Consider the following 25,698-nt stretch of genomic DNA (forward strand, 5'->3'; position numbering starts at 1 on the left):
ATGAGTAATGCCACGCATGCCTGGCCCTCTCCCATGGCACCTGGCACCCCAGGGCCCAGCACAGAGGCCAGGCTGGCTTCAGTCACACCATCTCCAGCCCTCAACGTGCTCATGGCCACCCACAACGACTCCCAGGACAGCCAGCAGCTTTTCCTGACCACGACAACAGCACAGGTCATCTCCGGCATCTTCGTGTGGTCAGCGCTCATTGTCACCTTCCACCAGGTATGGGCTGGAGCAGAGACAGGGCTCGGTGCCAGGATTGATGTAAGGGCCAACTATTGATCGCCCCCTGACTGAGTTCATTGCAAATCACCCAGCTCCAGACGGATATTTCATCCTGTTGCTGCCTGGAGGGGATATCTCCGCTGTCGGGAGCACGGTGCTGGCAGCTCAGGAGGGTGGACTTTGCCCACGTGTTCCTGAGGTGGCTGCCAGAGCCAGCAGAAGGCTGGAGGTCATCAATATTGCCTGGATGCAATACCCAGTGGGGTTTCTGGTCTGCCACCCTGGAGGCTGCGTATCTGGGGTGTGCCTTCAAAGGCACTACAGGTTTTGGGGTGCTGCATAGAGCCATGCTGCTGATGGCAGCCCTGGGGCAAACTGGGGCCTCCATGTGCTGGGATGGGACCATACAGAGGGTGGCATGGAGGAGGGCACGCTCCTCATACCAATTCCCATGGCCTGGGACAGAGCCTGTCGCATAGCTGTTCACTCAGTGGTGGTGGTGGAAAGCTGGTGGTGCTCTCACCCTTGAGGAGGGGGGTGGCTGACATGGGACTAGCCTTCTGCAGCCCTGCAGCACCCCAGAGTACCTGGGGGTACCTCTGTCTCCCCTCCTGAGCAGCAGTAGCCACAGCTCTGCGTGCTGGGCACTTTGCAGATCTACACACACCTGAGGAATTACACAGTCCCCAAGGAGCAGCGCTACATCATCCGCATCCTCTTCATCGTGCCTGTCTATGCCTTCGACTCCTGGCTCAGCCTCCTCCTCCTGGGCAGCCACCAGTACTACGTCTACTTCGACTCGGTGCGCGACTGCTATGAAGGTGAGTGGAGCTGCTCCTCAGCAGGGAGGCTGATGGTGAAGTGGGGCTTTCATTTCACTGACCCACCACGTCTCTGGCGTGTCCTGGATTGCTCAAAGAGCAAATCTCCACCTCTTTCACTTCCCATTCTCTCCTTCCTCCCTGTGGAGGTTTTCCCCTTCTTTCTGCGTTGGAGGGGATGCCCCATGGGCAGACGTGAGCTGGTGCCTTTCCACCAGCTGCCTGAAGGCTCAGAGGGACCTGAGAGAGGTTTCCTGGCTGCTTTTGGGGTGGAAATGCAGCTTCTGGAAAACAGAAGGTAGATGTACCTGAGAAATTCAGGAGTTGGGATGTTTTGAGGTACAGGGTTGAGGTTCTGGTTGCTCTCCTACCTTGTCTTTGTTCCCCTGGGGAACAGAGACGTGTGGGCATGAGTATTATTACTTCACTTTTGGAGTATGAGGAAACTAAGTGATGGGGATGTCCATGAAAACTGTTCAAGAGCTGCTTCTTGCTGCCCACCAGCTGCTTGTGCTGCACCATGACATTTTCCACATAGATGGCCTCTGGCCATTGCACTCCTGGGCTTGTCTGGGTGTTCACAGAGGCCGGCTCTACGAGCACTGCTAGGACATCCGACCACCTCCACATGCATGGAGGAGCTGGGTGTGCGCAGAGGAGCTGCTGCAGCTGCAGCAAACCCTGTGCACGGTGGTGCAATGCATCTGACTGCTTAGAAGTCAGATGGATTTGACCTGCAGCTCCTCTTGCTGAGCTCCCACCCACCAGTGTCCCAGATCCCGACGCAGTGCCGCTGCGGACCAGACACCTGAGCAGGAAGGAATGTGAACCGTAGCCACCACCGCCCCAGATCTCCATCAGCCCTGCTGACTGTGTCTGCCCTTGCCTTGCCAGCTTTCGTGATTTACAGCTTCCTGAGCCTGTGCTTCGAGTACCTGGGAGGGGAGAGCACCATCATGGCAGAGATCCGAGGGAAACCCATTGCGTAAGTCCCAGCATCCCATTTCCTCCACCCTCCACCCGCTATCCCCATCCAGCAGCCCCAGTAGCATCTCCTCGGCTTCTGCTTCCAGGTCCAGCTGCTTTTATGGGACCTGCTGCCTTCAGGGCATGTCCTACTCCATCGGGTTCCTGCGCTTCTGCAAGCAGGTGGGTACCCAACAGGGAGCATCAGCTCCACTGCCCTCCGCCCAGGGCTCTCCTGGCAGCAGGTCTCCTTCTCACTGAGAAGGCTCTGCTTCACCAAGATGCTCTTGATGGGTTTTTTCTCTCTGAGAGAGTGGCACCTGGCCAGCAGCAGGACACCGAGCTCGCTGTCCTTGCTCTGACTCACTGCTGAGTCAGGGTCTCCTCCCACTGCGGAGCTGAGATTCCATCTCTGTCCAGCCAGGATGGCTCTAGCTGTCCAGGGCTGTGCTGCTGGCCCATTCCTGGCACCTGTCTGTCCCCAAGCCACCCAGTCCCCTCCCCTTTGGAGTGGCTACACTGCCTTTTGGGAGCCCTGCTCCCACCGTCTGCAGACCTCAAACTGGTTGGCATTTCACCCTGCAGCATCGGTCACTCCTGTGATGGAGAACTGCTCTCTCCTCTATCTCTCTGCCCCAAGAGGAGAGAGGTTGGCTCATGTGGAGGGGCTGGGGTGTCAGGAGCTGCAGGGAGGGTGGTGGGATGTCCCTGCTGCCCAGCATGCACCATGTCTCTCCCCCGTGCAGGCCACGCTGCAGTTCTGCATTGTGAAACCCCTCATGGCCATCGTCACCATCATCCTGCAGGCGTTCGGGAAGTACCACGACGGGGACTTCAAGTGAGGATGCTGGGTCTGGTGAGGGGGGCAGGATGGGTCCCTGCTCCATCACATGGGACAGGGTGTCCCACCAGTTCCCCTGGGAAGCTGCTCCATGGGTAGCAAGAGCTCAAGGAGCCCAAAGTGCCAGGGAGCAGAGACTCACTGCACCCAAATAAGGCAGGCACAAACCTACAAGCCATAAGAGGTCTCAGCAAGAGAGGAAAAGCTGAGAGTGGCCCCTTGTTCTGCCCCTTTCTCTCTGTCCCACAGCAAAAACATGCACTCCCCCCCCCCCTAGTTTCTTCATTCCTTGCTTCACTTCCTACACTCCAGAGCAGCAGCTCTCTCTCTCTCTCTCTCTGTACCCCACAGCGTCCACAGTGGCTACCTCTACATCACCATCATCTACAACTTCTCAGTTAGCCTGGCCCTTTATGCCCTCTTCCTCTTCTACTTCGCCACCATGGACCTGCTGCGCCCGTTTGAGCCAGTCCTCAAGTTCATCACCATCAAGGCAGTCATCTTCCTCTCCTTTTGGCAAGGTGGGTCCCACCTTGGATACCCAGCACTTCTCCTCCCATAGCCCCATGAGAGCTGGGGACACAGGACCAGAGTTGATCCCTCTCCCTTCCCCTGCACAGGGACACTGCTTGCAATCCTGGAGAAATGTGGAGTGATTCCCGAAGTTCAGATCATCGATGGGAAAGAGGTGGGAGCTGGGACAGTGGCTGCTGGCTACCAGAACTTCATCATCTGCATTGAGATGTTCTTTGCTTCCATTGCCTTGCGCTACGCCTTCACCTGCCAGGTGTACAGAGAAAAGAAAGAAAACTCAACAGGTAACTCTGCCTCTCCTCTTCCTTCATCAGCAGATAAGGATAGAGGAGATGTCCCCTTGGAGCGTTATCAATGAGATGCTAAAAGCCATGGGAGGAGTTTCCTTCTCCTGTGCCCCATGGGTTTCTTCTCCTTCTTCCCTCGTGATACCCACGAGCCACATTGAGGGGGTGGAAAGAGAGACCTCAGTGTGGAAGGGCAGAATTAGGGGACTGTGGTACTACAGCACATGCTGCTGGAGAGGCTCCTCTGTGACAAATGGAGCTGGGGATGCTTTTCTCCTCCTTGGTGCTCACCACCACAAGCTGATGGTGACTCTGATCTTGAGTTTCTAAGGCAAGTTTCTAAGGTTTCATGTCCCACCCCCTTCCCACTCTCCCTGTTTTTCAGCAAACCTTGCCCCGATGCAGAGCATCTCAAGTGGGCTGAAGGAGACCATAAGCCCCCAGGACATTGTGCAGGATGCAATCCACAACTTCTCGCCCGCGTACCAGCAGTACACCCAGCAGTCGATGCAGGAGGCAGAGAGCAAAGCACCAGGGGAGAACGGGCACGTGGCCTCCAAGGCAGAGGGACTGAGCAGCAAAAAGAGCAAAAACATTGAGAAGAGAGTGCTGATCCTGTCAGATGAGGAGCTGTAGGAGACATCAGAGGGGACAGCGACACCGGAGAGTTTTAAACCCATGGAAATGGGAAGTGTCTTGGTGCTGAGATAGCCAGGTCTAATTGGAATACTGAGAAGCCAGGAACTCTCCCCAAAAAGCCAGTCCCTTGAAGGGAAGATGCAATAACCCAGGGAAAGGTTCAGTCAAATAGTGCCAGTTCCTGCTGTCCCACCTTGACTGGTGTTTGGGACCAGGCTGACTTTGCTCCTGCGACCAAGCAGCCCTGTGTTGCTGCCGGGGCTTTGCTGCCCCACTGCCAGTGCCTTGGTGCCAGCCCTGTGCCTGTGCCCATGCTGGGGGATGCTGGGCAGGGAGGGGAGATGAGCTGCAGGACAGGACAGCTGCCCTCACCCTCCCTCTTACCTCCAAGCAGCACTAAGGCCTGAGAGAAATGCTCCTCTCAGCACAGTTCTGCTCTAGTTTCTCCTGATTCGAGTAAAAAATGATCTCCAAGGGCCCCGTGGAGAAAACCAGCCCAGGAAGGTGACTTCACTTCACCTCAAAACCCCGTAACAGTTGAAAGACATCATTCCTTATTTTTACATCCTTTCCCCTCTTCTTCTTCCATAAAAGCCTATGGAGTTGCACAGAAGACCTTTACCAGGGAGGAAGAGTAAGTCATCCTCTTCCCCCTCCAGATGGGGATGCAGCTGTCTGAGTAACTCCCCTGGGAGCAGCAGTGAGGTCCCACTTGGGGCAAAGCGTGGTCTGGCAGCTGCATTTCGGAGAGCTGCTGGTGACAGAAGTGCTTGTTTATGTCTAAACTCACTTATCTCCCAACGGATCAGAAGTTTAAAGGGATTCCAGCATCCTTATCAGAGCCTTCCTTAGGCAACCAGACTGTGACTGGTGGTGGTAGGAATGCATTTACTGGAGACTGCCTGTTCCTCCTAACCCTTCACTATTTACCATCCCTGGCTTTTCGGGAAGGCAGGTGGGAGCCGTGCCTGGCTGGGTGATGGTGTCAGGGATGGAGAGATGCTGGGGGCTGCCACCACTCAGGGCAGGACCATCAGTGAGGCAAGAGAGAGGGATTTTACTCATGTCAGCGATGGAGAGTGCCCATCCTTCTGTTAAACCTCCTGTTTTTCCTAATTTTTAGTCTCATTAGTCATTAATCAGACGATCCCTGGTAACTAACTTAGGCTGCAGTCAGGCGGGGAGGGTGGGAGCTGCCTGGTGAAAGGACAAAGGAAAGTCTGCAGCCTCAGGTTCACAGTCGAGTGGCAAATGAACCCACGGGTAAGGCATAGAGCCCAGTCCCTAGTGGGTTGTTTCTTTCCCTGATCTTAAGCTGCAAAAAGTAAATCACAACGTGAAATTATTTTATTTATTAAGTTTTTTTCTAATAAACAGCAATTTCTACCCTGGGGTGAGCAAGTGTTTTCACTCAGCAAGCAAAGTCCACAACCTGCCTGGTTCCTGCTCTAATGCTGGTGCTCTTAAGCTCAACATCCCCCCTGCCCCTTGATGCTGGCCCAGCAGAAATACCTGCACACGCAGCATCCTGCACATCTTGGCATTCCCACGGGCTTTGCACTCCTGTTTTTCCATCCACAAAAAGTGTGTGGGTCCCCCACTTCCTCTCCTTGCACTGCTCTTCCAACCCTCACCTCAGCTGGGGATGCAGCCATTCAGAGCTGCTGGATCCACTTTGGCCAAGCTGAGCCCAGATTCCAGCACTAAGACAACTTCTATTTATTTTTATTATTATCATTATTATTATAGAGATCTTACCATGCTAGAAGCCTTCACTCCACGCAAACAGCCGATGGCTAAGCCAGTGTTGCAAGTCCCTCTGCTCCAAAGCATCGCGGCACGTACCAGCCCAGCCACAGGCTGCTGCCACTTTTCCCATCATCAGGCCCATAAGCAAAAGCTGCACACTGCACACACCCAAGCGTCCATCCAGGGTCCTGTGCATCCCAGGAGCAGGACCCTCCTGCCAGGATGAAGCTGCTTGGCTTTGTAACACAGCCAAGCACCGACGTAGGGACATCTCCCCGCTGAACATCTTGGCCTTCTCCACCCCTCTGAGACAGAGCTAACCACAGCTGCAGGAACAGAGGCTGCTCCAGCTCCTGGGGCGAGGACAGACTGCAAAGGTGATGATGGCACATCTGTCAGCGTGCTCACGGACGCTGAGATAAAGACTTGCACAAGAACACAGCAAGAAACGTAGTTGTACTTCATTGCACAAATGATTGACTCCGGTGCATAATGGGCTGCCTTCATCGCTCCTGCCAGCAGGTGCAATTCCCACTGCAGACAGTAACATTTGCCTATTTATGTCAAGCCCTGATTACTGTATTATATGTAAAACAGGTCTTTCTTGCAAGCAAAACAAGGTGGGGAGGGGGGGAAATCAGCCGTGACTCATCCAAGCCAGCAGCGAGATACCAGCCCGAAGGAGCCATGCTGGGCTGGACACCAGCTGGCTGCCGCGCTGTGCAGCAGCAGGCAAGGCTCCACTCTCCAGCAGCCACAAGCTCGGCCTCCCAGTCATCCTTTTTCTTGGAGGAGGGAGAGAGACAAGAGCTCACAGCTCAGGCTGGGCGCCGTCACCGCCCTCAAAGTGCTACACTGTCAAAATGCATCCATGGAGAACAGAAATACCAAGGGTGGTGTGGGCTGGACACGCTCCCCGGCAGACACGGGCCTGCGCTCCTCAGCTAACGTGTCTTCTCCACCTCTCCATCAAGGACACGGGGAAAGCTGGCAGCTAGCACAGGGGTGACCTAGGCAGGAGCTTGGCTGTGCCTGGAGCTGTGCCAGCAGGTAGCTGGGCAGGAGAAGGCTTTCCTCCCTGCCAGCAGCAGGCTCTGGTGGTTGTCAGGTTTGTTTTCCAGTTGTTGCTCATCCCCAGGCTTGTCCTTGGGCCCTCCTGGGCCTCTTCGGGCTCGGGTCAGGCAGGTTTACAACCCAGGTGTGTGTGGGGTGCATCGCACAGGGGACACCCTGCCATCAGGCACTGAAGAGCCAGGGCCAGCCCTGTTCCTACAAGCAGGAGGGAAGGAGAGGACCACTCGCCCTACAGCAGTGGGGCTGCTCACACAGCTGCTTGCTCGCAGCACCCTGACAGAGGCAGTCAATTTTAGGGTGTCAGCACCTACCAGCAGGTCCCTGGGCCCAGCTGCTGACAGGCAGCTGATTGCCAGACCTGTATCCGAGAGCAGGATTTGTACTTGTGCATCCCTGGGAGTCTCTTCCCTCCCCAGCTGTAGGGTTTTCTCCTCTCCCAAGCATAGTGAAGGTCGAGTTTCCTTTCAAATCTCCACCTGGCTCCTTCCTGATGCCCTTTTCCTCCTGAACTAGCACTCCTCCATCCCTCTGAAGACATGACTGGCTTGCCCCCGTCTCTATCGTCACCGGCTCCTGGCTGCCATCTCCCCAGGCAGGAGCTGAAGCAGATGATGGTGATTTTCCTGCTCAGCACAGCAACTGGAATCGCCCCCCAGGCCTCACGCGCGTCCCTGCTCAGCCAAGCCTGCCCAGCACCTAATGACCATCCATTACATGGTGACACACAAAGACATTTCAGCCCTGCTTCCCTTTGCCCATTATAACACTGCCTCTAATTCCAATATAACCCTGCCTCTAATTCCAACTTTGGCCAACGCACCCATCCGCCTCCACCCTACCACCTCAGCCCCACACGCACCAAGCGCTTGGCTCCTTCAGCTGTCTCATACAGACAACTAACCACTTGGAATGGGCCCTAAGAGCTCACTGGGAGAAGGCATCACCTTTTGAAAGCCTGAACAGGGAAAAAACAGAGAGACAGAGTATCAGGGTAAGGGGTTATAACCACCAGCAGATACAGAGGAAAGCAGTGAAGGGAGAGGAGAGGGGAACATCCAAGCCACCCATGGCCTTGTCCGGCCTGCTTTCAGCATCATGAGCAGGGGCAGGTGCCTGCTCAGCCACCGCTCCCCACCAGCAGGACCAACACCCACTGTCTATACCCTGGGTGGAAGAACAGAGAGAGGTGGTGTGAGCACAGCATCAACCAGAGAAGCACCTTGGACAAGAGCTGTCCCTTGAGCGTGTTCCAAAAAGACCAAGGAAGCACTAGAGCAAGGCTGGGGGAGACGGCCAGACTCAGGTTGCACCAGGCCAGATGCTCACCAAAGCCCAAGCAGCCATCACATCTACCTCAGCCCAGCCTGCATCCCAAAAACCACATCGCTCACCAGCGGCCTGTACACTCCGACGGGGAAAAACCCCAGAGAAAACACTCCACTGCAGATCAATTCAAGCTCCAAAACGCTGACCATAGACCAGGGCAAGTCTGAAACCAGAAAATGCTTTATTGGAAAGGTACAAAAAAAACCAGTCACTGCAGCTAAATTTACAGCAATAAATTACGTTGTGGCTGTCAAGAGAAAGTAATGGACACATACACAGGGCTATTCGCCTTACAAACAGGAATCCACATCGCTTGGTATATCAATAATTTATTTTATAATAAAAAAGCAGCACAAAAATAAATATTGAAATGAAATTACTGAGTAACCACAGAGGATAGAATGAGCTGGTGATAAAAAAAAAAAACACAACCAACTTAAAACAGAAGACTTCTATCATTAAAAAAATGAAAGCAAGTATCCACCATCTACGGAAACACCCCAGCAGACTGAAATACAGACGAAGGAAAACAAATCCACATTACAAAAGTTTTTCATTTTTGTTTCTTTTTTTTCTTTTTTTATCTTTTTTTTTTTAAATAAAAACAATCATGACAATGAAGTTTAAATGATTTGAGAGAGAAAACAAAAAAATAAAATGTCACCTTCTCCTCCTCCTCCCCGGGTCTGAGCCGTCCCATGGCCTGACCGCTCCGTGCTGCCCACAGCATCGCGCCCGGCCCTGTCACAGCTCTCCTCCTGCACTGGCTTGCCCACCAGTGCCTCATCCCCTCCCTGGCTGTCCCCAAAGCTGTGGTGTCACCCATGTCTCTAAGCTTGTGCTTTGCCATCTCCTCTGTTTGTTGGGCAAGAGCAGAGAGCGCTGGCTTGCTTCAAAGGGCCCTGGAGGGAAAGGTTCCCCACTCCCAATGAAGAGCACGAGCAAACAAGTGTACAAGGAACAGAGATGTCCGTGTGTCCCCCCACCCCATCCCCAGTGCTTTCCTCTTCTCCTGCCTCCCGCCCAGCCTGTGGTTCCCATATCATGCTGCGGATGGGGAGCAACCAAAGAAAGGCCATGTCCAGGGGAGAGGATCCCAGCACCCAAATCCAGAGCCCCCTCAGTGGGGCGTGGGGACACATACACACACACACACAAATTAAGAGGGGCAGAGAAGGGAGCCCCAGCATCCAAACTACTGCAGCAAAGAGACAAGCGAGAGGTACGGCTACGGGGGAGCACTGCCAGAGCCGCCTGGGCAACTCGATGGCCAGCTCCCCACGCCGTGCTCACCCTGGGTGTCAGGCTTGCAAGTGCAGGATGGAGAGAAAAAAAACAACCCCAAAACAAAAGAAAGCAACAAAAAAAACCCCCAAAACCAAACCTCAACAGAAACAAACCAAACCCCAGAGGAATGCAATGTGACAACCCCAAGCTGGAGGGCCCTCCAGGGCGGAGGGTGGAGGAGCTCAATCTCCAACACGGTCAACAACTTTCGGGTCATTCCTCCCTCCACGTTACCTTGCAATTCTGATCCCTCTGTGGAAGTTTAGCCAGGACATTTCATTCCCCTCCAGGTCACCACCCAGGGAGCCCTGGACTGGCAATTTCTTTTTAATAAAGATTTACAGTATCAAACTTGGAAACAAAAAGAAAAAAAAAAAAAAAGGAAAAAAAATTAAATTTTCTCTTTTTTTTTTTTTTTTACGAAAAATCTGTACGATAAAATGTATATAATTATATATTTATATATATATTTCTCTCTCTTTAAATATTTCCACGTGGTCCTTATGGATATCCAATATGGATTACCTACCATGGCTATATGGTATCAACAGCTTTAACAACACCCAGGCCTCTTGTTCTTTATCGAGTGACCAGAGATTTCAGTGCCTTACTGGCACCAAACTAGCAATCACTTGGACAAGCCTTTGGCACCCTTCCAAGAACTGGAAAAAAGAAAATTGAGAAAATAAAAGGAAATACTTGGCTGCAAGGGAACTGCCACATAAAGATATGTTTCTCAACCCATTCCAACAGCAAGACAACCCAACAGAACAAAGTTCGACCTCCGTATCTGTCTGTCTGTCCGTCCCCTCCCCGCCTCAGTGCGACTGGTTTGATCTCCCCGGCCGGCTGGCAGGGAGCGGTGCGGGGGGGGGGGGATGTGTCAAGGGCAGCCAGAGGGTGCTCCTATCTAGCCAGGAATGTCATGGAGCTCTGGAGCTGTTTTAAAGACTGGAAGCATTTGGGCATTTTCAAGTCAACTGGCCTTTTTTTTTTTTGTTAAAAGTTTTTCATTTAAAGCCCCAACAGTGCCAGGAGTCTCCATTTTTTGCCTGTTTTCGGAGGCACCTGTAAAGGTCTGGGAAAGTTTCCAATGTTTGTGAGCTGGAGAACATGAGAGGACCAGGAAATGACAGTAACATCTTTCTCTTCCTCAGCTTCTGCTGTGGGAGTCAATAACTGGTACTGATACACAGGACATCGATCTGCCTGTTTGGAGATAGGGAGGGAGTGGAGAAGAAATGAGGTAACACCAAGTGTCATCCAAACTCTACGCGTCGGAAAAGCACTTGAAGGAAACTCCCTGCTCCCCCCCCGTAACACATGGATCTGGCAGGGGGAACAAGCCTTCAGGAAGTGCTTGGCTTACACCCTTTCTGGCTCAGTAAGGTCACGGATGTCGATGTTTGAGGACTGAACGAGAACCAAGTGTGAGGTTTCTCTTTTTCATTAACCTATTTCACAAAGGAGCCTCCTGGGAAATCCAGAGACTCTGATGACAAGGTGAAAAGAAGAAAAAATGAAGAAAAAAAGGGGGAAGAAAAAAAAAAAAAAGGAAAAGCAAACTATCAACTTCTTCCAAAGACAAGTAGGGCTTTGCTAAATTTCTATAAACTTACTGCCACTCAAGGCAAGGCAAAGCCTCAAACAACAAATTATACTGGGTGTCGGATGCCAGCTCACCGTCCCCTTTACACCACAGCAGCACTTGATTATTCTCCTTCAGTCCAAAACACTCAGGAATTCTCCGTGACTTTTGTTTTCTGTTCTGGAGCCTAAATCCTCTTAAGCTCTTCTCCTCATCCTAAACTTCAGCAATCTCATTCTCTTCTCACCTGCGTGACAACAGGCATCGTCCGTTCCACAAGTCTCTGACCTGCCCTGCAAAACTCACAGTCCCTTTTTCTTTCCTACATCAAAACCAAAAAAAAACAAACCCAAAAACACCAACAAAACGCACAAACACCAACAGAGATACATTTTTTTGTTTGTTTTTTGTTATTTTTTTACAGTGACCTGGAAACATTTGTCTCTTCAGCGCTGCTGCGCAACAGCAGAATCTCTCCTTTCACCTTCCCACCTCCTGCCTGCTGCCCAGCCAGAAACCCCTCTCCCAAACCACTGCTCAGAGCCATACAAACGACTTCTCAATCCCATTTTTTGTTGTTTTTCCTTCCCAAACCCTACACACACAGGATTTTCATCCTGCCCTCCATGCGCCTCTCGGGACAATCCACCCTATTCCCAAGAGAAAGCGTCAAGTTTCAGGGTCACATTCACACAGGTTGTCTGAACACTGAGGGTTCTTCACCAAACATTTTAGATTTCCAACTTCAGCGCCTGACACGCTACGGAGAGAAGACCCTTCCAAGCTCCCATCCAACCTCCCCACAGCCCTTCTCTGGCCATCAAGGACTGGTGGGCCCAGCTCTCCAGCTGGGATGCTCATTGCTAACCTACCAATGCTTCTGTGGAAGAGGAGGCTCTGTAACCTCTCTCCTCCCGTCTGAACACTATTGCCCTCTAGTTATACTTCAGTGCTTTAAAAACATCCCCCCCCCCCCGAAATACTCTGCACAAACCCCTCCTCATAGAGCCAATCCCAGCAGAACCATCCCACCTTCTCTCAAGCCAGTTCTGCCTCCACCCAGCAACACTCGCAGCATCTTTTCCTCCTCGCCTCCCTCTTTCTCCTCCCCACCACTTCACAGCATTCACCCTGCCTCCTTCCCTTTGAAGCTTCAAGGGAATCCACCAAAATGAATAAAAACAATTTTTAAAAAAATATTAAAAATAAAGCCACTACTTCAAGACCGCGGATCATTGGGAAGAAATAAAACTGCATAAATATACCCAAATCACAGGCATACCTTGGGGAAGGAGCTATCAGGAAACGTGGGCTTCAAATAAAGGAGGCTGCAATGTAGTTTTTATAGGCCACACAGGTAACGGGGCGTATTAAAATATGTAAAATATATATTTTCCCATATTTTAACAGCATGGATTGAAAACAAAAGGTTATTCCTAAACAGGTGTGGTCAGACCCAAGCATTAGTCTCCCATCGTCCTCCCGCTCCCATCAACTTGTAGCAGGATGAAATCCAACCCAAAAAGCCTATATCCCTGCCCTTGGAATAGCAGGAGGAAGCGGGGAAGGAAAGGGGGACCCTTCTTACAGGCAGCAGGATGCCGCTAAAGGAAACATTCTTTTCCCAATACTTTTCATCTCACATGATGATTTCTACGGTCCATCCGTTTCCTGGCTCTTCAGCATCATTCCCCAAAGACTCCGGAGGCTCCTCAGGTATCTTCTCCCAGCTGGAAAGCTGCCCAGGGCTGAGAGGGGTTTGGGGAGGCAGGGGGAAGGAGGAAGCAGATCTCGCGACTCGTACTGCGTACAGAGCTCAAATCCTGGACACGAGAGGTTGATGGAGTCACCGAGTCCAGACAGAAGCAGCCAGTTAAGTTCCCTTTGTAGGTTTGGGGTTGGGTTTTTTGTTTGGGTTTGTTTTTTTTTTTTCTTTGTTTCTTCCTTTTTTTTTTTTTTCCTTCTACTTTTTGCACTTTTGGAAGAGAATTGCTAAAATGCCAAATCTTGACGTGACCAAGGACTCCGGAACAATGCATATAAGAGCGTTTTCCCCTCCCCTCTGAAAGGCTGCTAGTTCCCCCCACCGAGGGCACTAGGATGCTGCTGAAAAGGGCACAGAACTGGATGAGATTTCGGCTGATTTCACGATGGTGATGACACTGGTGGTGGCAACTTTGGTCGGGGTAATAGGCCCTCGCGCCACAGTACGAGCGAAGGTCTGGAGTGCTTCGTACTTGGAGCGCAAGGCGTCCAGCTCTAGCTTCATGCTGCTGTTTTCTCTGGCCAGCTTCTCCACCTCTTGCTGCAGCTCAACCCGCTGCCTCTCGAGCTCCTCTTTCTGAGTCACGCGCTTGATGCGGCAGCTGGCAGCGTAGCCCCGGTTCTTCAGCGTGCGCCTCCGCTGCTTCAGACGGATGACCTCCTCTTTGGTGAGACCCCTCAGGTGCTGGTTCAGCTCCCGTACGGACATTGACACGAGTTCATCATCACTCAGCACTGGGGCATTCTCTCCCGACTCCTCCTTTACCTGCAAACACCAACAGCACAGGGGTAGCAGCAACCCTACATGAACAGAGGTTCTGGACAGCAAAGAGACCCCTCGGGTGCTAGCGACACCCCTACCTGGAAAACACCCCAGAAGCACCATAGGGAGCACGTGCTCCACTAAAAACCCTGGATAAATCATGGCAGGGACCTGAGCACTGCTGTCATCCGGGTTTGGATCACCCTCTTAAGTCAGAGAAAGCCTTATACATCCAGCGTGAGCAGAACTGTAAGGGTTTTTTAGGAGACAAACGTAATGTAAACTGAAGCCCTTCGTGTTCCTTTGTCAGAACCCCAAATTCACACTGAACGCTGAAGATGAGACACCTTTTCTCAGCATTATTCTGGGACACAGGTACAGCATCTCAAAAGCACAAGAGCCACTTATATGTACATATGAGGGTTTAATTCAGCATCTTGTGGCTTTTCACTGACAAATGCTCACCCAGCTAGTGAACAAAACCCAACCTGCCTTCAAGGACCACAGCCCAGTCTGGATTTCCTGGTGCACAGGCTCTGAAACGCCTTGTGCCTTTTTCTTAGCAAGTTTCCTGCCACAATTATTTTCAGAACCTTTAAGGCATCATCTTCTCTTCAGAGACTGCACGACATCTGCAAACAAATCCCTAAGACACTGGGAAGAAACTCCAGCAGTGCATTTACTGTCTCACAGATCTGAGAGATCCCAGCTGAACACATCCTTTCCCCAGTGCCTCCCAGTCCTGAGAGGAGAACTACTTCCCTGACGGGCCTGGGATCACCAGCTTCAGGACACCACTGATACCTGCTATAGCCAAAAGTCTCTTGGATAGTAACGGGGATGCTCTAGCCTATACCCCAGAGACTTTAAACCTCTTTCTGGGTACCACCAGCATTCTTCTACTCTAACCTTTCCCGTAGCTAGCAGGAAATTGTATCAGCACCCATTTGTAAGCCTCTTGGAATGAAAAAGAATGGTCACATACAACCAACTTCACATGGAGCAGGGTTCTGCACCAGTGTCCCCCGCCACCCAGCAGTGCCCGCTCGGCTTCCTTCCCTACCTTTAATGCCTTGTTCGGTTTGGGATTAGTCGTCATAACCTGAGCACAGTCTTCCGGACAAAACCGCTCAGAAATTGCAACTGGAAAAACAAAACAAGGTTTTTTTCAGGTTACGGCAGTCTCAGAGATAAAGGCAGCAAGAAGAGACCCAACACACGGCCCAGACCCCCAACTCAGCCACCATTCCACCACTAACAGAAATAACTAGGTGGTGGTTTGACACAACACGGCGGATCCAGAGATCAGCTCACCCCATTCAGGCACGAGACAGACGTTTCCGTTGACACACACGTTGCCTTTTAATGCTAAAGGCCTCTTAATTTCGCCATTACCCATGCTAAGGCCAAGCAACAAAGATGGGGGGGTACAAGGTCCTGTCTGGAGTGAGTTAACAAACCAGCTAAGCCCCACGTGCCACCAGCAACACATCACCCCTTCAAGGGGAACACACTGTGGCCTCCCAGGCCCAGCCGCTCGCCCGCCTCCTCCAGCGTGATCCCAGACGCCCCGAACAGCCTATTAGGGAGGGAATTAGGTGTTACCTCCGCTCATAAAAGGCGCTGAAAAAGCCACAAGACAACAACTCCCTTCATTCTTATTCCGATTGTTATTAACCCAGCACAAAACTGAGTCGGCAGCCCGGTGAGAAGCCTCCTGGCTCATAACCTGCTTTCAGCACCGTCCCCACCCAAAGGAGACGCTCCCAGAAAACCCAAACAACAGAAACAAAAGCCCACCCCCCCCTCCTCCTCCAGACTGCAAAGCAAGGCAGGAGTTCGCCTCTCCCAAGGCACCAAGACTGTTGCTTCCCCATCCCCTCAGCCTCAGGCTGCGCGAGCTGACCTGACTGATATTCCCCGTGACGTGGAGGCACGTCCACCAACCAAGAGACCATCCCCTGCCGAGATGCTGCCCTTCACTCTCACCTTACCCGGAGACTACACCCCTTCGATCAGAGAACCCACCTGCCCACACCTCCACCCGAAACCTTCACGCCGTGGTGACGGCAGCACAGACGGCCAGCGGGTACCTACCGCGAGAGAGGCGACCGCAGCCGTGCCACCATCACAGCCTCTGCCTATCGCTCCCCCAGCGGGGAGGGTGCGAGGTATCGGTCGTTCCCCCCCTCCCCAACACACGGCGACAGGCGGCTTTGAGGGTTGCACACCACAGAGCGCACAGCCTGTCTGGCGGGAGTCCTCTCTCTCTTTACCCCCCCTCCTCCTTCTCCAACCCAGCCCAAACCCTCCCCATTTCCACGTCTGCATCGTGTCACACATCCTAATCATTCATGAAAAATCCAGCCAAAGCATCCCAAGCATGATTCCCTTCTGATAGTTGCCATGGTGACCTTGGGAAAGTAGCCAACCCGGAGACAGTCGCCATGGAAACAGAGAAGCCCAAAAGCAATAATGACTTCAGGTCATGTCTGTGCAAAGACATCACGAGGTCGTCGGAGAGTAAACAAACTCATTCATATCTGCAAACAGGGGGGTGGTGGGATTGGGGGGGCTGGGGGGGCCACGAAGGTGGGGTGTGGGGCCTGGCTGGAGCCATGTGGGTGAAGGTGCTGGCTCAGCCCACGCTGCTGTCACTTGAAGTTTATCAGTCGAGACACCTCATCGTCACACGACTTACGTAAAAATCAAGATGAAGAGCATGGGGGGGGAGGGTTGTGCAAAATCCCGTAAGTGCAAAGCCATGAGATACTATCCTAGATATTAGGGAGTGTATTTAGGCGCCTCCTCTATTTTTAAGCCCGAGACAGCACAGCTCTCCATGTCTGGAGGAGGGACAAGGACAGCCGCACAGCGCACAAGCCAAGATGCTCTGTGATGAATGGACCACTTACAGCAACTGGTGCACGCTGCATTTTCTAGAGCATCACAGAGTCCTTCCCTTCTCTCCTCTGGCACCGAACCCCACCCTGAGCACACCTCCAGCAGCCCCTGCATCCTCACTAGGGCTGGTGGAGCAGGCTGGGCACAAGGCAGAGGAGCAAACCCCAGTCCCCAGCAGTGACCTCCAAGGCATGGGGATACTCCTCACCTGGGGCTGCTGCCACACCGCGTGTTTTGCACGTGGGCTGACCACGGGCAGGCAGAAATCTGCCAGCAAAGCCACCTCTTCAGACCCCAGCACCACGCTCGGGTCATCCATCACTTCCCCTCCACACCGGGCATTTGCCTCCCACCCCTACCTCCAGGCCTGAGGCGCAGATATGGGCGCTAGCAGGGAGGAGGAAGGAAAAAGCTCCTCGTCGGGTCCCGGCGAGTTCAGGAGAGCAGAGGCAGTGTGTAAAGGAAGCGGCCGGCAGCCCCCTCCCTGCAGCCGCGCAGCGGCCGAGCAGGCAGTTGGTGCCATAGCTATGCAGTGAGTCACCAGCTGTTTACAGAGTTTGAGAGCTCACATTCCCACAGCATCAGAAACTCTTCCTTCCCTCGGCATCCCCCCCCCCTCCCCTCCTCTTCCCTCGCCGCCCCCATCCCTACAAGGAAAGGGGCACGCTGCCGTCCCGCTGGCACGCTCCACGCTGCTAAAACCGGAAAAGGAAAAGTCGAAAAGGAGGGGGAGGCCGACAACAGCCCCGTCACACCCACCGATTACACAAAAAGCCTTTTGATCCTCACCCAGCCCGTCTTCAAAGCACTTTCCACGCCAGCCGATGGAAAAACTGAACAGGGCCGGCTTGGCCGCGCGGGAGATGGAAAGAAATGTATAATATCATGGAAAACAAGAGGCGAGAGGTGAGGCTGCCTCCGGCGGGGGTCAGCGCGTGGGCTCGCCTGCGACCCTGAGCAATGCTCTGATGCTGCTTGACAAAACCCTTTCTGGTCACCTGTTGCTCTGAGTCACATCTCCATAGCCTGCACGCTCCTCGGCAGGTGGCACAGATGCCCTCGTGCTCTGTATGGAGCCCTGTGTCGCACACATGGAAGAGCCCTGGATGGGTCAGCATCCCTCTGAGATGCACTGGGATACATCCTGTTGCACCAGGGTGATGTGCCAGAGCTGCTGCTGGCACCAAGGTGTGTAAGGATGTTGAGGGCATCATGGGGAATCACAATGATGGGCCCTCTTCAAACAAGGGTGGGAGACAGGGGGCTGCTCCGACCCGAAGGGCAGGATTTGGTAGTGCAAACAGACACACTCAAACAGGCTCACGTCTGGCACTTCAGACACAAGTGCCAGGGTGAGTCTTATATCCACACTAGGTGCACCCACAGGTAGGGTCCGAGCACCCCTCAAAACCAATACACCACTCACAACCCTCACCAACAGTCCTCCGGGGTCTGGGGCTCCATTTCCCTACCTACAAAACCCTTCCTCTCTCAGGGAAGAAAATTTGGGACTATTCAGCAGCCAACAACAAGCAAACACCATCAGCATGGCGTCTCCCATGGTTAGAAGGCAAAGCTCCATGATAAAAAAATCACAAACCATCCTGCAGACATCTCCTACCCAGCAACGTCCCCTAAACATGCCACACGGGGGGTCTTCTGGGACCCTGCCTGCGATTTGATTACTAGAACCCTTTTAGTCTTTACCCTATTCCTGCCCTTCTTTTCTTAATTGCGTTTGCTGCATCACGTCTAAAATTAGGAGCTCAGCTTTTTGGAACAAGGACCACATTTCATCCCTGCTCTGTAAGCTGTGCAACATGCTTTGAATGCTACATAAATAAAGTGGTGACTAGTAATACACCAACTGTAAGGGGCAAAGGCTTTTCCAGCACAGCTCCACACTCGGTTTAAAGCAAGTGTTTTGACTGCAGGTTACGTAAAGAGCCCTTGTAATCCTGAGTAGTGACCCACTGACAGCCCTGCCAATACCCTCTCCTCTCTTGGGCGACTCCTGTGCTCCTTGCAATATCCTCCCCAAAACCTGGAGGTCTCTGGCTGATTGTCCCAAGCCTGGCCATCTCAGCTTGGACCACCTACAGTACCCTCCTGCTCCGTTGCTCTGCAAGGAGAAGACAGCACAGCGCCCGACTTGTGAGGAGGTAGGACAGAGCTTTCCACACAAGACTTGCAATTAAGAAAGAAAACAAGCCAGAATGAGATTCAAAACTTTCCACGCTATGGGACTTTCAGAGCACGTTAAGGAATTACTACAAAGTCACTGCTGACACCCGACAACCACGGATGAACTCGAATTTTAAAACTTTCTATGCTGAAAGACAAACCCTGGCCAGAACATGAGTGCCTGGCAGACAGCCCCACGGGTGTTTAGCTTCCATCCTCAGACACACACACAGAGCAGAAGGAAAACACGCAACCCTCACCTTCAGCCAGGCCAGCGATGACTTCCAGAGGGCAGGAAAAACAGCGCGAGGCTCAAGCAGCGCTGGGGATCTCTGCCATCTCATCTCAACTCAGCGCCGGCAGTTACAGTGGATCACTCTACTCATTCCCAGATGCAGAGATTTAATTCCCAGGCAGACGTTTCGGTAAAGCTATCCAAATTTCTCATTTATCCCCACGTTATTCCCAGCTCCCGAGCACTAGCCAAATGGATGAGCCTACCAAGGATAACATCGGAGCTGACAGGTGAACGGAACTACAGATGCTTAAATCTTCCTTGCCGCTCGGAGGCACGACACCGATTCCCAGCACATTGCAACATGGTAGGAAGAGCACCATCCCTCTCTCCCCATCATTCAAAAAGCCATTCCCCTGCTCCAACAATCTTCACACATCCTGTAAGGCAGACTGACGCTTGTCACTCATTTGTAATGAGAGCGGGGAGGGACGGGCTGGTGGTGTGAATCAGAGAGTAGAAGCATATGCGAGGCAATATATTTGACATGAAGAGAGAGAAGACACAAGGAGGGGGTGAGTCACTGTTTACTGTTCTAGAGGAGCTCCATGCAGCCCTCGCCCAGCTGGCCAGCTTTCCATTTCCCGTATGGATCGGAACCAGCATCCAGCAGCAAAGAGGAGATTCAGGAACCTTCAGAGCACATTTTGCGGGCTGCCAGGACACAGCGCTCTGAGGCGCTCTCTGGGGAAGCCTGGACACGGATCAGACAAGTCTTCAGTGGTTTGGTAAACAACCTAGTCAGATGCTGCAGAGAGCCTGTGGTTAGGGAGCAGAGGATACAAGGTACCAGGAGGGTACGCTCCTGGGTCACCGGTGGAGGTGGCTGGAGGACAAAGGTATGCAGCAGGCAGCCCTCATACTGACAAGCACACGGCACTTTTTCCATCATGCGCTTATAAAACAGGGTGACAGAGCTACACTGGAATTATGTCTCAGCATCACTAGCCCTGAGATGCATCCCTCCCCCAGACAGCCAAGCTGACCCACTGAGCAACTAATAATTTGCTCGGATGCACGGGCAGATCCTGGGGCAGAGCTGGGATTCCTAACTTGACCGCTCCCGACCCCACGTGCCAGCCAGTAAGCCAGACATCTTCACCAACTGCTAATAACAGAACATCACGGCATCACTATCCAGGGTCCTCAACATGACAAGGCAGCAAGATTCCCTATGCAACCTGTCCTCCTGGCTTGGGAGCTCAGTGGCAGGGTAATCACTCTTATTACTGCCTTTCCCCCCACCCTCAGTTCTTGTGCTGGTGGTCACGGAATGCTGCATCACTTTTGTGCTCGCTTCATGCCTGGAAGACTTCTCCTCTTGCCCGAGTTTGGAGATAGCCTGAAACAATAGCCCAGACAGAAGAGGAAACTGCCTGCTCATCTCTACAGGGTGCTGAGCCTGAAACTTCCTGATAATTGAAAGTGCTAGCGCTGCTCAAGTATTTCACAGCTGGATGTTTACAGAAGCCATCACTGAGCAAGCTTATCCCACAAACCCCAACTGTCACGGGGGCCAGCACTCCCAGCTGTCCTTCCTTCACTTCCCAAACATCTCACACAGCTAGAGATTTTCAATGCCACGTTCTGCGGCGCATTCCGCGCCGTTAATCACCTTCCAATGTCGATGGAAATAAGAGGCGTATCAAGCTGACCTGTGTTTCTCTCCCCCCTTTCAGGAGGCGCGCAGCGGTACCCAACTCCTCGCCGCAACAGATTGCCGAGGCGGGAGACAAAACATGACAAAGCACATTGTCCTCAACAGGCAAACGAAACGGGGATGGAGGGTCGGGGGGGGGAAGAATAATAAATTCAATAAAAACTAACAAATTTCTGCCTCTGGTTCAGAAACACTTGTGAAGCAGAACATGAGCCTGGTGTAGCGTGGCCAGGAACACTTAAACATGGCTCTGATAAGCTGTGAGCACGCAGAAGCGGGCAGGGTGTCCCGATGGTGGGAGTCACCACACAACCCAACCTTTCAGCGATCGCCACCCCCCCCACCCCCCCCCCCCGCCCCTGTTGCTGGTGGATCGCAGTCCGGCTCTTGCACCGGGAAGGAGCAGAGTTAACTCGGGTGCCGCGCTGCCTTGCGTGCTGCCATTGGGCAGGCGCAGCGTCCATCACCTCTAGGAAGTGACTGCACGAGGAAGGCTGCTTCCCCGCAGGCTGCACCCGCGTCCACACACGGAAGGAGAAGAGGGGAAAGCGGAGCAACGCACGCCCGTTTCGCCAGGGAGAAAATAAATAATCACAAGGTAAACTCGGTTGCTGCTCAAACACCCCCACAAGCCCCCCTCCCTCTGAGGACACCGCACGCAGCGTGATGTGCTGGGTAAGGGCATCTCCACAGACAGGGTTTATAAAGACCGAAAGTGCAAGAAAAAGGCATGTGGCTTTCTGGAGGATCACTTACCCGCTCCCCCTCCACCCCCCACCTCCAAGGTCCCAGCTCAGCTTTAGGAGCGTGGCTGGTGAAGGAGAGGGGGGTGGCCAGGTGAAAGTGAAACCCGGGAGAGGCCTTTTCCCTTTTCTGTAACAACTTTGCCCAAAGGGGGGCTCGTTCCTAATTTGAGACCTCGTGGCCTGCTTTCAAGCAGGATCTTGGTAAAATAAATCCTCCACGGAGCCGCCCGCGAGGGATGGGAGCGGGCTGAGCCCCGAGGAAGAGGAGGAAGGTCTTTCTCAAACAGACCACGACACGCTGTGCCACTTGTGGGATGATGCTCACACCCTGGATGATTCCCCCCTCCGCCACCCCACCCCAGTTTTGGCCACCGCCTTCACTCGGAGCTCAGCAGAGGGTTCCCCCCACCCACCCCATTTCTGACTACAGCCCCAAACCGCCCCACACCCACCAGTCACGCGGCAGCTCCCGCTCCCAGAGCGTCACATTGTCCCCTTTCCTCTTACCCCCCTCACCCTGAAAGCGGGGTGCTGTGCGGTGACTCGGGGACGGCACGTCCCAGGGTGACCGCACAGCATCCCGCTTTCTGGGCTTTCCCACCCCCCATCTCCATCCCTCCCCGAGGGGATGGTCCCCAAACACACCACGCTCCTCTCCCCCTAACAAGAAGCCGTGCTCAGGGGAGATAAACCCCCCTCCCTTCTCCCCACCGCATCCCGCCTGACGGGCAGCGAGGAACCCGAGGCCGGCGTTTCCCCACCGGCGGCTGCTCCCGCCCGATAACGCGGGGCGGAGAGCGGCTCCCTGAGGCCGCCACCGCCACGCCGCCCGGCACCGGCTGCTCCCCGGGTTCGCTCCGTACTACAAAAGCAGCTATTTTTAGACGGCGGAGCGCCGGCGTCACAACAGGTTTCCTCACATGTATTTTAAGAGCCATTCAAAGGCAGGGAGGCAGGCTGCGCGCTCGCCTTCGTGGGGAGAGGGGGGGAAACGCGAACATCATCACCGGAGAGAGGGAAGCTCCACCGGGCTGCTGACCCTCTGTCCCCTCCCGAGGGGTCCCCGAGCCCGGTGGCGCCGGGGTCAGGGCGGGGAACTGGGGGGAAAGCCGCCAGCCCCGTCCCGCGGGCGACTAAGCGACGCCGACCCCACGCTGGGCTCCGGGCGGCGGGGAAGGTGCGACTAAGGGTCCCCGGGGCTCGCCGAGCCCCCACCCCACCGCGACTAAGGGGTGGCCGAGCCGAGAGCCGAAGGGGTCGCTCAGCGAGCGCTGCCCCGGCAGCGTCCCCGCTGCCCTAAGGCGGGGTGACCGCCCCTCCCCGCCGCCCCGCCGGGGCCCACGTGCGCGCTGCCCGGCTCGGCTCAAGCTCGGCCCGGCCCGACCCGGCCCGGTGCGAGGGGCGGCGGCACCACGTGCCCGGCGCGGTGGTGACTCAGCACTTTTACCTCGGCCGCCCCGCCCGCCCGCGCCCGACCGGACCCGACCGGACCGAGCCGCGCCGCACCTGCCATTCCCCCCCCCAACCTCCCCTCTTTCCCTCCCCTCCGCCAGCCCCGCTTCAATCAGCGGCACCGCGTGGCCGCCGCGCCCCCCCACCCCCCTTTCCCCAGCTCCAACCCCCCGCCCCCGCCCCGCCGCGCCGCGCCCGGGCGGCTCCTCACCTGCGTGCCGGCGGGAGCGCGCGCGCGCGCCCGGGGCGGGGGCGGCGGCGGGGAAGGGGGCGGCGGCGGTGGCGATGGGGGGCGGCGGGGGGCGGCGGCGGGGGCGCTGCGCGGCTCCCTCCCTCCCTGCCAGCGAGTCCCGCGGACAACAACAAGCGCGGGGCGGCCCCCTCCCCCCCGCCGCGCCGCCGACCAACCAGCGCCCCCGCCGCTTCCGGCATGGCGCGTCACGCCGCACGTCACCCCTCCCGGCCCCGCCCCGGCGGCGACGCGTCACCACCACCCCCCCTCCCCTCGGCCACGCCCGCGCGGTTCATTCATGGGGAAGGGCGCGGGGAGAGGGGTGGGGGGTGTTGCCGGTGCCGTCACGTAGCGGGGTGCAGCGCCGGGCGCCGCTCCCCGGGCCCATGGCAGGGCTCTCCGCGGGGACCCCTCTCTGATAAGCCCAACCCAGCCTCTGTGGAGGGGGCGCGGCGCGGCCGGGGCGGTTTTGCCCCCCACCCCTCCGGGTGGGTTTGCGTTTGGCAGCGGGAGGGAGCGTTTCTTGCGCTCCGCGATCACCGGAGGCTGTTTTGGTCCCGCTGGCAGAACTTGGCCCCCTCTGCCGGGCACCGGACCAGCCTTCTCCCTGGTACTCGGGTGCCAGAGCCTCCTGAGCGCTGCTGTGGGACCAAACCCTGCGCCAGTGCCAGGCCCTGAGCCCAGCCCTTGCTCCTTGCTGGTGCCGTTGCCAGAGCTGCTGACACAACGCCCCGAGCCCGGTGGTGTGAGTGGGTTTCGGGCCCTGGGAACGCCTGGTAATGATGAAAATCCATTGGAGAAAAGTGATGACACGGGTGGTTGACCAAACCCAACTGCCTCTGCCAAGCCCGGGCTCCCTTCGATTTGGGGGGTGGGTTTGTGTGTCCGTAACCCCATTGTAAGTCTGTGTGGGCCCCGTGCAACTTGCACTTTCCAGCTTCGGAGCCAAATATCCTGCTTGGAGCAGATCTGAGGGCCATAGTTAAGGCTTTGCGTAAGATTCCATCCTTCGCTGCTCCCTTTGTGCACCACAAGCTGCGAAACACGGGGAGTCCTGTGTCTGGCCTGGCCCCATGGGTCTGCGTGGCTGGAGCAAGCCCTGACTGAAGTGGGGTTCAGACAGACACATCTCCCTGCTGTTAAACCCTAATTTTTTATTGGAACTGAGCTAGTGGGGTTGGTTCGAGCTCCTGGGTGATGGTGTGAAGCTGCTGCCCAGCGTGACTGCAGCTGCAGTGGCCTTCACCTCTCCCAGATTTGTAGACTCTGGTTGAAAATCAGTGCCAGGCACTGGACAGGGTGAGCTCAGGGTTGGAGGGAGGATTTCACCCATCCCTGTGGTCCCCTCAGGTTTTTTTCCAGCTTTCCTTTACATCCTAGGGGGGTTCTGGTAGCTCAGGGAGTCAAGACAAGCAAGGAGAGGGGTGCTGTTGGTGGGAGCCGTGGTGCCACCCAAGTCCCCAGCATGTCCACCTGTCTCCGTGCCCTCTCTGTGTGGCAATAACCAGGAGTGGTCAGAATCATCCAGCAGCATCCAAAGCAGACATCCACGAGACGGTGGTCCTTGAATTCAGGAGGGACAGGCTGGCTGCATCCTGGGTGGGGGTCTCACCTCAAATTCCATTTCTGGGTGAACTGTCCCATTCACAACAACTCTTACCTTTTGTTTTTGTTCCCTGGGGAAAGCAACAGCGCTCCAAAGGTCTGTTGTTCTTTGCTGCTGATCTTTAGACTGCAGTGGCCTTCGATAGTAAACAACAAGCAACTCTCCAGTCCCCTGAGAAGGGGAAAGCCTGGGCAGGGAGCACGCAGCTATGTACACTCGTTAACCAGATGAACAGGAGAAAGTACCTCTGGTGAAAACCTGGATGGAACAAGGGAAGTTTGGGGAAGTATGGGGTTTTGTGGGTCCAGCCCACCTTGCTGCCTGCTCAAAACATGCCCAGCGTCACGATTCCCCAAAGCCACGGTGTAGGGCTCAGCACAGGCACCTCACGCTGCTTTGGGCAAAGTGCTCTCTCCCCCTGAAAGGGGGTAGGGGCATTAATACTCTGGATTTTGAGACCCTGTGGGCAGCCAGGCTGGGGAGAGATGTTAAAAAACCAACTAATCCCAAATATTCTCCACCTCGGGACTTTCAAATTGTATAGGTATAGATATATAAACAAAACCAAAGCCCAAAACAAACCAGAAGCCCCGGAGCAGGCAAACAGCAGCCGGGAAGCCGCTGGAGCCGCGTGTCTGGAGGCGCCGCTACTCGAGAGGCGCGGTAGGAGTTGGGCGCCTCGTCGGGTCTTTACGGTGGAGCAAGGCAGAGCTGCAGCGGCCGGGAGCCCGGCCCGCCGCCCGCCCGCCGCC

The 25,698-nt window shown here is 54.7% G+C and overlaps 2 protein-coding genes across 3 annotated transcripts; one reads left to right on the forward strand and one right to left on the reverse strand.

Annotated features, from left to right (window-relative positions):
• On the forward strand, positions 1-5,704 carry TMEM184A (transmembrane protein 184A; the record flags this gene model as incomplete). The annotated part of the gene is made up of 8 exons (XM_084271051.1): positions 1-225; positions 884-1,049; positions 1,944-2,034; positions 2,123-2,198; positions 2,762-2,853; positions 3,208-3,377; positions 3,477-3,674; positions 4,063-5,704. The coding sequence occupies 8 exons, from the start codon at positions 1-3 to the stop codon at positions 4,311-4,313; spliced, it is 1,269 nt and encodes a 422-aa protein (XP_084127177.1). The 3' UTR covers positions 4,314-5,704.
• A 6,646-nt stretch (positions 5,705-12,350) lies between these two features.
• Positions 12,351-23,464, reverse strand: MAFK (MAF bZIP transcription factor K). 2 transcript variants are annotated; one of them, XM_084271102.1, is made up of 3 exons: positions 23,320-23,464; positions 14,931-15,010; positions 12,351-13,870 (listed from the first exon to the last, which is right to left on the reverse strand). In XM_084271102.1, exons 2-3 carry the CDS (start codon positions 14,964-14,966, stop codon positions 13,436-13,438), a joined length of 471 nt encoding a protein of 156 aa, XP_084127228.1. In that variant the 5' UTR covers positions 14,967-15,010; positions 23,320-23,464; the 3' UTR covers positions 12,351-13,435. The 2 variants fall into 2 exon arrangements, with proteins under 2 accessions (XP_084127228.1, XP_084127227.1); XM_084271101.1 differs by lacking the exon at positions 23,320-23,464 and adding an exon at positions 17,423-17,453.
• Positions 23,465-25,698: the final 2,234 nt, after the last annotated feature.

Source organism: Gallinula chloropus (assembly GCF_964237585.1).
Source record: "Gallinula chloropus genome assembly, chromosome: 15".
NCBI lineage: Eukaryota > Metazoa > Chordata > Aves > Gruiformes > Rallidae > Gallinula > Gallinula chloropus.